Source organism: Seriola lalandi, unplaced genomic scaffold (genome assembly GCF_002814215.2).
Source record: "Seriola lalandi dorsalis isolate HSWRI2012SDOR001 ecotype SW California unplaced genomic scaffold, Sedor1 jcf7180002054519, whole genome shotgun sequence".
Lineage (NCBI taxonomy): Eukaryota > Metazoa > Chordata > Actinopteri > Carangiformes > Carangidae > Seriola > Seriola lalandi.
In genome coordinates, this window is record NW_019525072.1 from 1717080 (window position 1) to 1734341 (window position 17262).

At 39.3% G+C, this 17262-nt stretch overlaps 1 protein-coding gene across 1 annotated transcript in view; it reads left to right on the plus strand.

Moving 5' to 3' along the window:
- The first annotated feature begins 401 nt into the window (after nucleotides 1-401).
- Nucleotides 402-17262, plus strand: part of baiap3 (BAI1 associated protein 3) — a 39060-nt gene continuing 22199 nt past the window's right edge. Inside the window, exons 1-2 of the mRNA XM_023413737.2 lie at nucleotides 402-596; nucleotides 11194-11336. Coding sequence (XP_023269505.1) covers nucleotides 11203-11336 — 134 coding nt within the window. The 5' untranslated portion in view covers nucleotides 402-596; nucleotides 11194-11202. The remainder of the gene's footprint in view (nucleotides 597-11193; nucleotides 11337-17262) is intronic.

A 17262-nucleotide genomic window follows, 5' to 3' on the forward strand; every position in this document is an offset into this window, starting at 1 on the left:
GTATTTATTATCACTTTGTAATATTTAAAAATCACATTTGCATAGCCTCTGTTATCAATAGGCTACTATTACTATTAGCCTTTTAGCGTACTTACTATGAAATAAGCTAATGGGTTCATATAATCACAAGTGTATTTCAGGAACAAGAAGGTAAACCTTTAATTATCAGTTGTCCACACAGCTCAACCTCTTCACTTCAGAACTTTTCTTTATAAAAATGACAATTTTCCCAGTTACACCATTTCACACCCCCAGTAGGCTGCACCTTTTGTCGGATCGCGCTGTCAACTCGTAATTGCGATATTTCCCACAGTAGTCGAGGGCGCTGAAGTATCGCTGCACTTCCTATGACCATATTTGGGTGAGCATTGGTTGAGCGTGAGCTCAGGAAAAGCATTTCGAAGGACTAAAATGAGCTTTTGTCTGCCGTGTATCACAAGAAAATTACCCAAACGTTGTTTTCACATAAGTTGACTGCGTCACGTTTCCAGAAGAGAACAGCTTCCTGCTGCAGCGACCGAGGCTCTAATCCACAGGAACTCTGACACACGCAGCAGCAAAAACATTTCACACTGGAAAACTGTCAGCAGACACAGGTGAGCTGGGTTTCTTCATCATTTAACATCACAGAAAAAAAAAAAAATCACCTCTGTAGTTGAGAATATTGAAAGCAAAAATATGCAACAGCTGCACTGACTCATGCTGCCACTATTAAGGCTGGTTAATTGGCACCTGTTGATCAGAATTCACAATAGTTAGAAATCATTTGAATTTAGCCTCTTTTTTTGTGGCGGAGTTTAAAGTTCTGTTGATACTCAGGTAATATCAGTGTAGGAATGAGTAGACTATGTGGTTGACGTGATGAATCTCGTGAGGGTTTAATCAGACCTGTTCCACTTTTTGTGAGAAGAAATATCATAAACGATGTAACCTACTATCTGTCTGCCATATGAACACAAGTTCCCCTTGTGTTCATCATATACACCTTAAACGTGATATTCAGCAGGTTGAGTGAAACCAGCATGTAGGCAGACCAGGCTGACACACATTCTGGAAATCCTTTTCAGAGGAATGTTACATAATGTAGGTTTTCACTAAAACTCTGACAATGGACAAGGTTGTGTGGTTTTTCTGAAGAAGTTGACTCATTGTTTTATCATTTGTGTGTGTTTTTTGTTTTTTTCTCAATGCCCTTGTCACATAGCAAATTACTCTGCTTATTTCAAAAGCTAGCAACGCCCCACACCCATCAAGAATCAAAACACACAGCAGCAGCAGCAGCAGCAGCATCACATCGGATAAAGATAAAACATGAAGTTGCCACTGAAGATGTGCGATTTTACTCATGAGCCTGGACACAAAGGTCTTGAATGCCAACCTCTGGACTTGAATTAGAGGCAGTGTTTTATTCTGATCTACAGGTTTCCCAAAATAAGTTGCATCTCTCATGAAAATAAAGGAAGGTTTAGGATCTCTTGATCTTGATGTGGTTGTACACATACACAATATGTGCCGAGCTTCATACTGTATAAATCAATCTTGTGCTGTGGAGATGCTTGTGGTTCTCTCTCTCTCTCTCTCTCTCTCTCTCTCTCTCTCTCTCTCTCTCTCTCACACACACACACACACCAGTGACCGCAAGCCTGTAATTTACCTGCGCTTTAATATTGACAATGATTACATGTGCGGCAGATTAAAAGGGAAATAAAAAGGATTATGTTTCATTATTAATCAACTGCATAAAACTGCAGCCTACTAGAAAAGACGCTGTGGTTGACGTGTGCAGAACAAAACAGAAAGCATCTTTGCTTGTTGTGTTCACAGTTTGTGGCTCTGTGTGTCTTCCTCTACTTTCCTTAAGAAGCTGCCTGGTGGAGGTCATAACTCCACTTTAGACTTATCATTATGAATCCATAGGTCATTAATCATTTCTTATTATTATAATACAGCGAATCAGGGGTCATTACTCAAAAACCTGTTTATAAAAAAAAAAAAAAAAAAAAAACAGCTCCCCCAGTGTTTTCCTCTTGCCGTACAGTCAGAGAGGCATCATAAAAAGGTTGTGGTAATGCTGCACAAATATAGTGTTTAGTTTTTCCGTTCGGAAGTACGCCATTAATTATAGCATGTGTGAGCAGTTGTATGACTTCAGAGCATCACTTGTATTGTAGCACAGTGTCTTCTAAATTCCGAGTGATGTTGTTGCGTAAACTATGGAGGTGGCATTACGGCTTCTGCATAAAGACTCAATGGCTGCTATTTTTGACAGTAGTGTTGCTGCTGGAGTGAGTGTTTTCAGGGTGACAAAGGATGTATTATCTGTGGCATAATAAGCAATGGATTTGTGCCATTGTTTAAGTTTTATATTTTGTGCGTGGCTGTCAGTGATTTCCTGCCGCTTGGCTTTGGCTGAGACACCCCTCGACAAAAGCTCACAAACCGTCAATTCCTGGGATTTTTCTCTGGCAATCAATTTCCAAGCCGGAGTGCTTGTTATGTGCCTTGGCAACACGGACCCTGGGAGCTTCTGGGAGCAGACGACTAGATGCACTTTCCTTTGCTGGATTATAGATTATGCGTTATCTACAGGTGCATAGAGTATAGGTCACAGTGATGTCTTCACTTTTTCACACCCAATCCATTGGAAAGCTTGTTAAAGATTTGACAAAGAAGTGGCAGTGGTGTGATCCATTTAGCCCACGTGCCCCTAAGGGCCAGTCACATAATAACACTGATGACCACTGATGAGGCTTTTGGTTCTTGGTCTTAAAGGCAGTGGTTTTGTATCATCAGTAACGCCACAGAATAATCTACTTTGAGTTATGATATGAATGCGTATGTCCTCAGGCTGACGTGGTTAAATTAAGTTCGGGTGAATGTGGAGGTCAGAATGTGCATTTGATTCAATTACGTAAACTGTCAGTGTCATCATTAAAGGTTAATATTCCCCTTTCATTTTGGAGACTCGGGAGGAATGTAATGAATTAAATGCGTCCTGCCAATTACGTTGATTGTAAGACAAGGAAATGTGGAAAATTATAATCTCCCCACCCCTCTTTCTCTCTCTCTTTCTCTCTCTCTTTCTCTCTCTGTCTGTCCCAACCCCTTTGAAACAGTCAACACTCTAAAGGATGAAGCTTTCACGCTCAAACAGACACCTGGCGAAGAACGCTGCAACAAAAAAGACTAATGACTTAGAAAGGTGTGTTACTGAAGAGCGCACAAACACTAATCTTTGAGTGTGTTTGGAGCAGCTAATGACCGACGGCTGTGGAACACATTGTAAACCCTGTTGCTTTATAGATCGGCTCTTGTATCTGTAGCTGTGTTTTGCCTTATGTGTACTTTGGAGACAGGAAAGGAATGAGAACTAGTCAAGATTTTTCAGTCACACTGACCTGATTGACACTGTGACTGACATTGGCAGATTGAGGGGCTGCATAGGTGAGGAATTGTTTTATATGCACCTGGATTACAGCTGTTTTATAGATAGTCTCTGTCACAGTTGTGAAAGGGGATGAAGTGATCAGATTGACCTGCTGTGATGGTTATATTTGTTGCTATGAACTGTGTGTATGTTTAATGCGCTCCACGTTTGGCTGCGTTAAGGTGCACACATCGTAACATCAAGGGTCTTTTTTCAGCCTTTGTAGAATTCCATTTACCTGTATTTACCAGCTCCTTTTCCTCTGCTGTTACCATAGAGACACTCCATCCCTATCAGCAAGGCGCCTTTGGCTGCCGGGCTCATTGGCTCTCACAGGAGAGAGACACTGGTGAGCAAGTGTTTCCCTGGCACGACTTCGGCACCAATGTAGCGAAAAAGGCATTTGCCTGGCTTTGACAGTGTTTCCTTGGCAGCCGGCGCCCCACCGACGGTGGCACATCGACCCGTTTTGTCACTATGCGTTTGACGGCTGAGACAGAGCGAAATCCAGTTGGGAGACAACCACTCCTGTAATTGAAATGAGTTCACCTGGGAGACAGCTGCTCTGCGGTGCCTGTTGGCTGTCAACATTTCATACTTACCAGCCTGCCTGTAGTGGGTATGATTTAATGCCTGAGCAGGTTTTTTGTTTTTTTTTCACCATAGTTTGAAGTTTAAAAACAGTTGTCCTGTTTTTGCCTCAGGTGTTTTAGAAGCTCGGCCGTTTAACGATGTCATGAAGGGAGCATAACACTGTTAAACAGAAGTCGCCCAGCAGAGCATAAACCGTGAACAAACTCACCTCACAAAGCTGTAGCCTCTGATGCTCAGTGACAAAATGCACATCAGTGCAGTTTCAGCAGGCAACCAGAAAACCTGGGGATTTGTACTTTCCAGTACTGACATCACATCTAAAGAACAGATCCAAAATAAAACTGACTAATGGTGGAAATATCTGATTCAAAACTCTACCAAACCACTAAACACTGATAAAAATGATAATGATAATAATAATAATAATAATAATAATAATAATAATGATAATGATAATAATAATAATAATACATTTAGAAATAAACAATTTTTTCCTTCACACATTTTTTCTTCTTCAGGTCTCATTAAAACAAAATATGTAGAAACGTATTGAAGTGGTGACCCTTTCCTTTTCTGCGGCTAACTGCATCTGCACATTTGATAAAAGTGACAAAATACAGAAATTACCACAATAGCATCGTTATTACACCAAGTAAGGAACCACTATATGTTTCATATTTTATATGCGCTTTGCATGAACGAATATAATTCATGTTTTAGGCCAAAAAGTCAGCCACCCCTCTTCATAGTGATTAATGCAAGGCTATTTCACCAATAGAGCATATAAACTATATTTATACAATATATCCAAGTGAAACACTGTAACATGAGAAAGTCCTCCAGCCTACATGGCTACCGGTTGGTTTTACAGGTGAGTTCTCTGAGACTCCACCTGTAAAACATCTCAGCTGGAACAGACTATATTGGACTTCTGAACATGTCATAAGTACAAAACATGTTAATAAGCAATTCTCATAAAATTAGGAGACGTCTTGTACTTTAAACTTTTGTTTCTGCTGTTAAAGAGATTTAGGGATAAGTCTGACATCTTTTGCAAATCAGCAAACATACAATGAGTCCGATGAGGAGGACAAACCTGACCCTGTCTTTTAGTGGCACAGGTAAAAACAGTCATTCTTTGCAGTTTACCCTGCTGTTTTTTATTCCTGTGGAGTATCTAAACTTAGCCATTATACCTTCATGTTTATGACATATTTCCAGTGCAGGTCCAATGGAGATTGACAGCAGGAAGTATCAACAACTCTGACACTCAGTCTGACACTCAGAGCAAAAGCTCGAGCAGTGACGGAGTCAAAAAGCATACAAGAATAAATCTGAGCCACTGCCATCCAGTGACGCAGTTGCTAGTCTTCTCAGGTTCCAACAAATTCTATACATTAACAGTTATTAAAGAACAAAGGTTACAAGAGGAATATAAAAATTGTTCCAATTCAAATCGATCAAATCAAATCTGATCAATACAAGTTTTCTTTTTATAGCGCCAAATTATAACAGAAGTTATCTCAGGACACGTTTCATATAGAGCAGGTCTACACCGCGCTCTTTACACTATTAGTTCCAGAGGACACAGGATTCCCCCATGAGCAAGCACTTAGCAACAGTGGCAAGAAAACCTCCCTTTGAACAGCTAGAAACCTTGAACAGAAGCGGCCAAATGGTGGGCGACCTTCTGCCTCGACCAGTTGGTTTGAGGACAAGGGAGAGAGAGAGAGAGAGAGAGAGAGAGAGAGAGAGGTGTCATGACATCATATATATCTGAATTTTGCAGTTTGAAACAGTTTGGATTAGAGATGTGTTTAGTGTAGGTTAGTAAAAAAGGAAACATTCTGAAGAAGCTCTGTATACGATGTGTCTTTAGTTTTCTTTGTGTAATTTGTGTTAGGGACGACATAATCGACCTCTCAGCATTCCTAGTGTAATGTTCATGTTTGTGGTCGGTACATTTAAGCTGAGCCCAGGAGCATCCAGGTTTACCAGAGATAATGGTTCTCCTGATAAACAACACAATACTTTAGAACCACTGATGATGTTCATAAGATCAGAAGACATCGATATGCTGAGACCAAGAGAGACTGCTGTCCAAAGTGATATCCAGCAGCCTGTTTTCTTTAACTTGCTGCAGTTGGACACCCTGCAGTGACAGCTTTAGTGGCTCTGGCTCTGGATCTGTAAAAAGCATGGATTTGGATTGGGATAAATTCAGCCTTAAGTTGTTTTTACACATCCAATCCTACCACTTTTTTTCATCTCCTTATTTAAGATTTCAGTTATATCATCAGTGGAGCCAGCAGAGTAGCGCAGTGTACAATCACCAGAATACATAACCATGGTTCCTTGATCCGAGATAAATGGAAGGTGGCTTGTAAAAAAGACTGAGGCAGAGATGGGGGGGAAAAAACAACCATTGTAATAAAATCGTTGAGGCCTTTTGAATTAATAACTTATTTTATCCAAGAGAGCGCAGATGTTGAAAAAACATAACTTGAATAACACTCTATGGTCAATTAAGTGAAAAGCTGTTATAGATCTGTAGCGGAGAGCAGCCCATTACAGCTTTCTTTCCTGTCTTTTGGGATGGGAATGACTTTAGATTTCTTCCACTGACAGGGAAATGTGCCAGTCGACTGGCATCTGTTGAAAATGTGACTTACCGGAGGAGTTATACATGTTGCTGCAGTTCTCAGGTAATTTAGCATCTAAATGGTCTGAGGCCAGGAGCCGAGTCTTCACAGACAGATGTGTTTCCAAGAAAACTGTTTATCTACAATAGGTGTCCTTTTGATTAGAGGCCGTGACAGTGATGGATCAGCCACCGTTCATTCTTCAGTTTAAATTCTGCTCAGAATTTGTTGAAATAATTGTCAATTTCAATGCACCCTTCAGATAAAATGCACGGTATACGCGGATCAGTGCTTTCTCTCATCAGAATCCCTCATGTGTTCTTGCTCTCGTTACAAGCCTTTCTCAGTTTATGTTGATAGTACAGTTTATTTTTGTATCTACTCATTTTGGAGACAGTGTTCCTCAGTTTATGATGCGTGGGCCTGTCAGATGGATTATTTGATTTGATGTGTTCAGCATTGTCACGCTTAGCCATTAAAGATTTTAACTCATCATCCAGCGATGGAGCATAATTTTTCCTAGCTCTAGACTTTCAACCACTTTGCTCGTTATGTTCGTGATGCTAGAACAGTTCATTCTTTGCAACCCTTGGACCGTTGATCTTAATGCTTATCATTAATAAAAGTATGAAGATTGAGATGTGCGTATGACTGAAATGATCTGGGCTGCTTTATCCTAGAATTCCTTTTGTAAAGGCATAAGATGATGGACTCTTCATCCTAAGGGTACAGAGACGGCTTTTGAACATAGGTCAGGGGTGTAAGTGAGTACATGATCAATACATGTGGATGTATGAAGGCCCACTGCAGTGGTCTTAGTATGATGAGACAGGGTCACAACCTCAGTGAAACTAAGGGCATTAGTTACAGCTTTCACAGATATACTTTTGAAAAACTCACAGAGTCAAAATGCAACACATCTGGATTACTGTAACAGCAGCTTATTAGCACAGGATCAAATTTCAATACAGATCTGTACATCATTTAAGCGCTGGTGATGCGATGCAGGAATGGGATTTTGAATATGAAGTGTCACACCCCCTTCATATTTATTTCAATAGATAAATCTTTTTTTTTTTAAATAAACTGATGGATTCATGTGAGTCTCAGTTAAACCTAGTACATGAACATTATTAGAAACCAGTATATATGGCTATAGCTGAATATTTATATGCACCTCCACCTCCTTTGATCGAAAATAGTAAAGTGACACCTGTCATCTGTTATCACTGTCATTTTGGGAAGTATAGGAAATCACTGTGAGGTAGAAATAGAAATTCCTACAGTTCCTCACTGGGGGCGTGTTGGAAATGACACTTTGATGATATCTGACAGGGAAGGAGTATCGACACTTGAGTCTAAATGAGTAAAGTGTGGATACTCCAAGTAGATAACAGATGTCAGCCTCCTGGATCGATAGCATACTGTTCTTTGGCTCAGCCGGTGAGGCAAACTCGTACCATGAGTTCCTGGCTTACTCCGAGCTGGAAAGTCCGACTGCTTGCTGCTCCCAGTTCAATTGGCCGAATGACAGCAGCCAATATGTTTCAATTTTCTGGATCTATTTGGTGTTAGCGCTGTCATTTAAAATGGGCAACCTTAAGGAACGTTATTTTTAAAAAAAATGATAAGAATAAATAAATAAATAAATCAACATTGCTTGTAAAATCAGCTCAGAATCTCTTTCCACAAGTAGACGGAGCTAATTGTCCTCTATTACAGTTTGTTAATAACAGTGACTATTGTGTCTTTTATTGGTTGAAAAGTCAGACGAGCTCCCAGCCCACGGTTCATCGCTTTTTTTTTTTTTTTCACCCAGATGTACAGACGTTGGCTGTCAACTCTTGAAAGGAGTGTCTGACTGTCTGAGTCTGTCTGACTGTCCTCAGAAACAACTTCTCCATCAATCAAACCCTCCCTCTTGTGTCCTTGTCAGTCCTTTTTTTTTCTTTTTTTTGACTGCTCTGTCTCTTCCTCCGTCACTGTCGACACACAAAGACTCTCAGTCATTCAGGTGGAGCCAGCATCACAGACCCATTTATGAGAACTTCACAGTTAAAATGCAGTAAACTGGACAAGCAGGGACAAAAGTGATTGGATGCTGTTAGGAAGATTCTTTGATTTGACAATAAGCTTCACTCTCTTCCTCGGTTGCTAGGCAGACGTGTGAGCATCCTTGAGTGTTTTCCTGTAGAATCTACTGTCATTTATGCGATTAATGACCTTGCAATCAGATTTTTATTTTTTATTTTTTTTTTACTTGAAATGAATGTGAAGTGAAACCAAACACTCTTGCTGCAACCGCAGCTCAAAATGTCATGTTAAAACTGTTGCAGCTAATAAATGTATAGTGTTCCTGTGAGGGTTTAGTGACTGACTTCAATATTGAAGCACAGATATTTATGGACGTCCAACCTTCTGTTGAGATTAAAAGGATTAACTCTAATAAAGGGTATCTACTGCAGATACATGATAAAGTTCAGTGTCTGGCTTTTGACAAAATAGTCATAAAGGGCCATTAGACTTAAAAATAACATTCACACAAATTATGTGGCACTTAAATTTGTCACATTGAATACAGTGTGTTCCCATTAAACCTTTTAAATGACAGTTTATATTTTGGCTTCCTGTGCCTAGAGACTGGTTATGGTTAATGGGCAAAAATGAGCTGATGTAAAATCATATTTGATGTTGTTACTCCTGGTAAATTGTAAAGTTTGCTTTTCTTTTTTCTTTTTATCTTTTTTACGTTGGGGAAACTGCAGTTTCATTAAATATCTTTGGGTCATTTCATTCTCCCCTTTTCTGTGGGGAGCACTGACGGAGCACAATATTGGTATGAGGTCATATCATTCAGTTATACTTTAAAGACACCATGAAGCCAAAATGAGAGCTCACTTCATGGGCAAGTGGCTCCGAGAAAGACCTCCTTGGTCTCAGCGAATCGCTTAGCAACACATTGCCAATCTCTCTGAGGTCGTCAGATGGGCTCATTTTTCTAAATTCATATTTCACAGTCACGCTAAGCAAAGTGTACCTTCCTCTGCAAATGCTCAGATAATATTCTGCTAAACCTTATCAAAGTGAAAAGCTGGCCCATGTTAACATCTGCAAGAAAGCAATGATTTTATGTAATATTTCTTAAATTTAATGCCTGTATTCCCATATCTCTCTGAATTGCTTTAATATTTCTGAGATGAAAATATATAATTTATTATTTGAGACATTTATTTGTCACACTTTTAGGCACAGGTGAATCAGTAAAACCAGCATCATCAAAAAGTTCTTATTTTCAGAAATAATATAATAATAATACGTTTTTTCATGATAAATTGAAATAACTCTAGGCAAGAAAGCGAAAAAGCATAGTTCAAAAAACGATGAAGCATTTCTTAAAGTAGATTTCTACATTACCTGTGTCAGGCCAGCCAGTTTGACTTTACTTTTTTTTGTCAGATTCAATGTCTGGATAAAACATTCCGGTTGTTGTTTTAAAATAACATTAGAGGTGGCGAACAGTAATGGAGAACCACAGAAGGCTCTCCGCCGCTTCCAGGTTGACGTCATATGTGGAGTGTGCATTGTATCATCTGTTGAATAAGAATATTTATGTCCAGCCACGATTAAAAGCCAGTAACCACAGTTTCCAAATCCACTGTTATGAACTCTTGTGCATCACCGGCTTCTCTGTGTCTCTGTGCCACTAAATGATCCTAATTATTCAATGAAACATTGCAGCTTTGCAATTAATACCAGTTACAACTTTATTGTTTGCGATCAGAGGATGAAAGTGTAAATTACATAATTAACAGTTAATAAAAAGTTTCATTATAGCTTATGATGTTGCTTTTCTTGTACAAGTAGATACAGAAAGTATTACTGAACGTGCTTTTTACAAACCACCAGTATCTTTCTTCACTATTAGACTCTTTTCTAGACTCCACTACACTTTTCCTACAGACTTCTTTACATCTTAATATTCCCTGCTCTGATCTGTTTTCGCAACATAGTCCTCGTAGTTTTGTTTATAGGTTCCAGGTCTGTGATTAAGACATTCAGGAAACATTTTCTTGCCATTTTATTGTAGTGATACAACTGTTTTCTGTGACATTGCTATTATGCAGCTCTTACGGCTCTCAGCTTGGCAAGGCGTCTTGATTTGCATATATTGTACAGTGTGGCCCCAAAAATAAAGGTCAAGTGACTGTGAACTGACCGAACTCAAAAGGTGGAAGATAAATTGCACACCCCGCGGCATCAGTCAGATTCAGGCAGAAATAGAACACACCTATAATTATTTTAAAAGAGAGGGGGTGGGGGTGATTAGGCAGCTGATTAGAGCAAAAGAAATCCCCCTAACCAACTGTAACGGCCAGTAATAGAAATATGATCCCGCAGCTGAAATTAAATGTATTTTGATTCACATTCCTAGAATAGAACTTTGTGAATTGCTACTTCACACAAACGCTGACAATCAGTGTCTCACGGTGGAGCCTTGATTGTTTGCTCTTTGTGTCTTTGCTCCGGCAGTGAAACATCATGACGACGCTGCTGGACCTGAAGAGCAGTGTGCTGCGGCAGGTGCAGAGGAGCCAGTCGTTGCGGAGCCGGAGGGAACCGCCTCCCACCGCCAGCAGCCCCCTCACACACTGTCCCGACCCCTTACCACGCAGGTGAGTCACTGCTTTATTGTTTATTATAGGATGCACATTAGTTGTCACAATGCGAATGGCTACTCTTCATGGGGTCAAAGAGCACATTCAGACACAAGTAACTGGTGCAACTGGTTTCCAGTTATTATGAAGGCTTTTCATGGAATTGTGTGGACATTTGGTCCCTGGTGCTGTTTCATTTGATATAAATGAACATGTTTAAGTCATGTCTGTAAATACTTTGCTGCCGCTCACTGTTTGCCTGATGAAGTGTGTAGCCTGAACTTTGTGTCTTTTGACATTAGAGCTAGGTTTGTGATGTACTTTCTGCTTTTACTTTTAAATTACCTACTGAATTAGTCAGGCTCAAATTAAAGCCTTGCAGCCTGTTTGTTAATATGTTACTATTTGTAAAAACACAGTCTCTAGCTACAGTTAATATTAATTGAATATGTTGCCGTTTAGGACAAGTAATACCTTCAATAATGAGGGTCTTTTTTATTAGGAAATTAAATTGCAGTCGGCGCAGCTCAGAAATATAATGACAGCCTTTCGAAAAAGGGAAGCTCGAGCCCACAAGCAATAATTCTTGCCTGTTATTCATTTACTTTTCACTGGCCGTCCCGCTGAAGCCACAGGTCATCATTTCTTGTCAACAGAGTGTTTTAATGTGGTTGGCATTTATTCCAAAGTTGTGACTTGCTGTGAGGAGGCCATGCACAAGCTGCCCCACCCCCACCCCCAAAGGACACATCAACCTCACTATTACATGCACAGTCAGGATCTGAGGGGATCGTAAATGCTGCTTTCTTGTATATCAGTTTACACCGCATGGTTCTCATGTCCACATGTCTCCTTGAACATATGAGTGCACCATGGTGCAGCACGCTGCTGCTTGAATGATAGAGACGTCTTCCTGCATCACACATCAGAAGAGCAAATCACCTCACACACGGTTATATGTGTTTCAGCGTGCGAATGGAAATATGCATCAAAGTTACGGTTACAGGGCTTCAGTTGAGTGTGTGTGTGTATGTGTGTGTGTGTGTGTATTATATGTAATATGTGTCAAAATCAAAAATACAGCAAGACGTCTTCCAGTAACTTGCAAAGCAAAAAGAAGATGTAAAGCAGGAAGAACCAAAGAGTCAAACCTCATACAGGCTGACTCACCATAAAAGACAAACCTTAAGTTTCTCCGAGTAGCTACCATGCTAACTTGATGAAATGAAAGAAAATGAATCTGCAGCTGGTTCGATAATGTGACTGATAAATCGTTTCAGTTATTTATAAAGTAATAAAGTAATGACACACATGTTCTTATTATAACAGCACCTGACTTTCTCCTTTGCTCCTGTCATAATTACTTCGGCCACTAGAGGTCGCCTAGCAATAAAACGTAACTATGGGTCGTAATACGCTGCTTGTACAGACAAACCCATGGGGAAATATTTTATGAAACGATTAATCAAATAATGAAGAAAATAACTGAAAGACTCACTTCTAATGAAAATAATTATCTGCAGCTCTAGCTGTGACAAACCTAGTTGTCATCTTCCAGACGTGCCGTCCAGACAGCTGTGCATATAAAGATTTACTCCTCTTAGATAAATTGTATGAATAATAAATCTTCAGACTGCATTTGTAAATGAATAAATGTTCACAGTTCTCCAGATGTTACTTTCAGACATCAGACATCACTTACGTTGACATACTGATGTTTTAAGAATGAGAAAATATCACAGTAAATCAATGCTTCTTAAACTAAGTGTTAATCTCTTTTGCCACAATCAACTGATTAATTCTGTTGATTTGTTTTTGATTATTTTATGTTCATGTAAATTCTTGTGCATATGAAGCATACATACTGTATGCCTGTATGTATTTGTATTTGTATTCATGTCTCATATGCTATATGACCTGTATGTATGTATGTATGTTTGTATCTACACATGTATGTGTGTATATGTACTGTACATATGTATTGTGTATCGTATGCTGTATGTACTGTATGTATTTTATTAGTAGTTTTTGTTCTTCTATTCTTTTTATTTTCTGTTACACTTTTTTGTTTTTGTGTAATGTCCTGGTTAATGTCATGGTCTTTGCTCGACAGCACTCTGCTCTTGAGCGTGGGAGAATAAACAGGACTTGTGGACAGTGGGTTTTGTAGCCTGGTCTGGATCTTTCCCAAGGTTTACACCTTTTTTTTTCTGTTAAAGGTTTTGTTGGAGTTTTTCCAGACGCAGGTAAAATCAATCATATGTTTTTTTTTTTGTTTTTTTTTTCAGTCTTGTTTTGAAGCTTCATCTGAAGCCAAAAGTAATAGTATGAACCTGAGGTTTCTATAGCAACATAAACACAGGCCGCTGCCACAATGTGTACTTATACTTGTAATGACGACCATGTCTATTTTTAACGTGGAAGATAACCTCCGATGCTGTGTTGAACACTGATCAGTTTGGGATTTGAAAGGCCAATGCTAGACCTGCAGAGCACCTGTGGGGACATTTTTCATACAGTATATGTTTATTTAATGCATGTTATTAATGCTGTCTCAGTATGATTTATTGATTTATCATTTTAATTGTATTTTTTTTAATGCAGTTGCTCCAGTAGGACCCTGTCTTTGTTTTTCATTAAAGAGTGATTTGAACTGTCAGTATCGCACCTCTTTCTCATTTCCCATGCCAGCTCCCTGGTGCTACAGCCCTCACACTGAGCCTCAGTCGTGCACATACCCAGAGCGCTCATCATTAGAGGCAGGCTGTTGATCTTTGTTATCCATTCAGACTGCTGCTCACCCGCCTGCACTCTCACTTTAATTGAGAATTTGCAAATGAGGCCGTGTAGACTTGGGCTGCTCCGTCCACAGTTGTTGACCCAGTAGTACAGTCGGCTGTCAGAGCTGAGCTCCCTGAGCAGAGACTGGCACACTGGAGGTGAACTCTTGAACTCGTTTGAGCAAATTATGTTTTTACCTCGATGTGAGTCGGGTGTTAAGTCTGTGGAAAATACACAAGACAACTGTCAGAGTGTGTTATATTCCATCTTTGTCAACAACAGTGGACTTCATATTTCACACTTGACTTCACTGGGGGTTGAATCATGAGCTCGCTGCAGTATCAGTAATGGATTTGACTCCTCAGTGTCACTGTAGTGAAGCTCTCATTTTTTAATTAATGCAGAAAAACAATCAATTTGGAATGACATTAAATGGAAATCCCAAATGCACATGCAATTACAGTCATTAGTGGTATAAAGATAAGGCTGGTGTTATTCTGTATTTTTCCTCCATTGAGAAGACTAAAACCAACGTGTGTGTCCATCTTTTAGCATTTTCCTGATTTAGCTACCCTGTCTGTTGCTCTCAGCCCCAAGCCCATTCATTCCTACTGAAGGTGAAAATCTTAAAAAATTGCTCACGAATATATGATGTGATTTTTTTTTTTTTTTGTTAAAACAGGCTCAGTAACTTCCTGAAACAGCTGGGCACTGCAGGTTTTTAGCAGACGTTTCTCAAACAGTAGTAAATTGTGCATTTGTTCGGGACTATTTTCAGTGGCGGATTTTTCATTTTTGGTACTTTAGTGAGTATTATGGATACAAGAGCAGTGTATGTGGTATTTACTCTCAATAAACTACCAGTCATAGAAAGAAGTTTATTTACTCAAATACTGTTCTTCATTACAGTTCTCAGCTACTTGTAATATGCTTGAGTATTTCCAATTGATGCTACTTTATACCTCTACTACATTTCAGAGTTAAATATTGTACACTTTTATCTGACTATCTGTACTTCTATGATTCATATGTTACAGGTGAAACACATTAGGACCTTATAAAATGTGATGCACATGTTCCAGTGCATATTGAGGATATCTAGCTATACCAAAATACCAAGCATTAAAATAGTACATACACAAGCACTGAAACTAGTAATACAATGATATGATATATGAATATTCAAAGATATTTTGTTGATAGTAGTTTGAAAATAATTTTACTCAAGAGTTTGAATAAATGACTTTAAGTTGAATAGAATATTCCACACTGTTTTATCGCTACCTCAGGCCACGGTCTATGATTGCTACTTAAGTGACGGATGTGAATACTTCTTTCATAAGTGGAAAATACAACACTTACTGTGCAACATGCATGTCACGTGTTTTCTTCCTCAGCTTAAAGGGAGCAGGAAGATGGACATTTGAACATCTATCTGGCTCTGGATATACAGTACATACAGTATACAATACTTGTTGGGAGGATCAGTTCATTGTTGGATTTTGGATTCGGTAAAGGATTTGTTGACAATAAGGAAAATATAGAATATCAAGAGCCTTATCCATTCTAAAAAAAAAAATCTAATACACATTAAACCTTGAGGGAGTAATAGCCACTATAACAGCTTAACATTCACTATAAGACCAAATACTGAGAGAAAGCACTGTGTTATCCTACTGCACTGTTGAATAAAGGACAATGAACATTTATCAGCTTCTCAAGGCTCATACATTTCCTTCTCGAAGAGTTGTGTAAGACATTTGCGTTAAAACTTCCCTTTTCCTGTTTTAAAATGGGGCTAAATCATCAGTCAGCCACTGACCCACACGGGGAGGGAGTGTAAGCTGGGAGAGACGAGTGTGAGGCACCCATGAGGACCCAAGTTGGAAATAATTTCACACCAGGCCAGAGTGTCAGCGCTTGTGGCTGAGAGACCGGTGTTCCTTTCACTAGTTATTGAATGGAGAGATTCTATCAGAGCTGTTGCGATCATATCTCCACACTGAAGCTTTTTCATCTGCAGTGTTCTGTTGCTTAATCAAATGTGTAATTATAGTAAAACAAACTGTCGTGCGTGTATTATTGAAGGGGGGGGGGTCTTGTCAAGGACACCCTCGATTGTGACAGGAGCTGCAGGCTGATATCATGCACCGACAACCGTGATGAATCAGATTTTTTTTTAAAAATCATCTTATTTTGTCAGACGCATACAGACGTCACATTGTCTTTCATGCTGCACACGACAGCGACGTCTGCACTATTAATTACCACGTATGCACTGCCATCTTATATTGAAGTGAGGGGCCGCTGTCACCTTCACACTCCCAGTTAGTCATGTTTAAACACATTATCGGTCAGATAGAAGAGGGAGTTCACACTGTTCGTGTTTTTATTTACGTTTTCCTCCTGATTTACTATGCAGACAGCAAAACGTAATTGGAGTGTTTGAATGAATTCAGAAAATGAATTAGAATAAAATGAGTAGATGAAAAAAAGGGGGGCTGTTTCCTAGCAACATCAAATCAGTTTGTTATTCTGGTGGCGTGTGTGTGCTTGTGTGTGTGTGTGTGTGTGTGTGTGTGTGTGTCTGTGTGTGTCTGTGTGTGTCTGTGTGAGTGAGAGAGAAAGGTTAAAAGATATCAGCATTTTTTTTTTTTTTTGTTTAGATCAAATCAATATTAACTGGATTTGCATGATTTGGGTTTTTATTCCTGCTCATAAACACGTCGTCCCAAAGCTGGAAACAAAAGATCCCAGACTGTCTGGACAAATCCTCAAGCTGCTTGACTGACAGAAGCTGGGACAGATTTGTGGATGGACGAATGCCCTGGCTGATTGAAGATGGATGTGGAGAGAATTGAGTGTCTCATAATGCAAGTATTACAATCAAACAGAGCTAATTTGTAGTAAATGTGTGCAAATGCAAAAAAATAAGAAATAAAAAATAAATACAAGCTCCAAAAAAAGCAAAGCCTCCGATCTCTTTCTCAGTGGAACAGGCTTTGTTTGTGGAGTTATTCACAGATTGTGGTTTCAAGATTTCAAACACGGACCAAGTTGTTTTAGAAAATAGCAACTCAGTTTTGGTTTTGTTTTCGGTGTTTAGCAAAAATCAACAAACACACCAGCGAGACTGAAAAGTGAAAGGCCCGTCTTTGTTGCA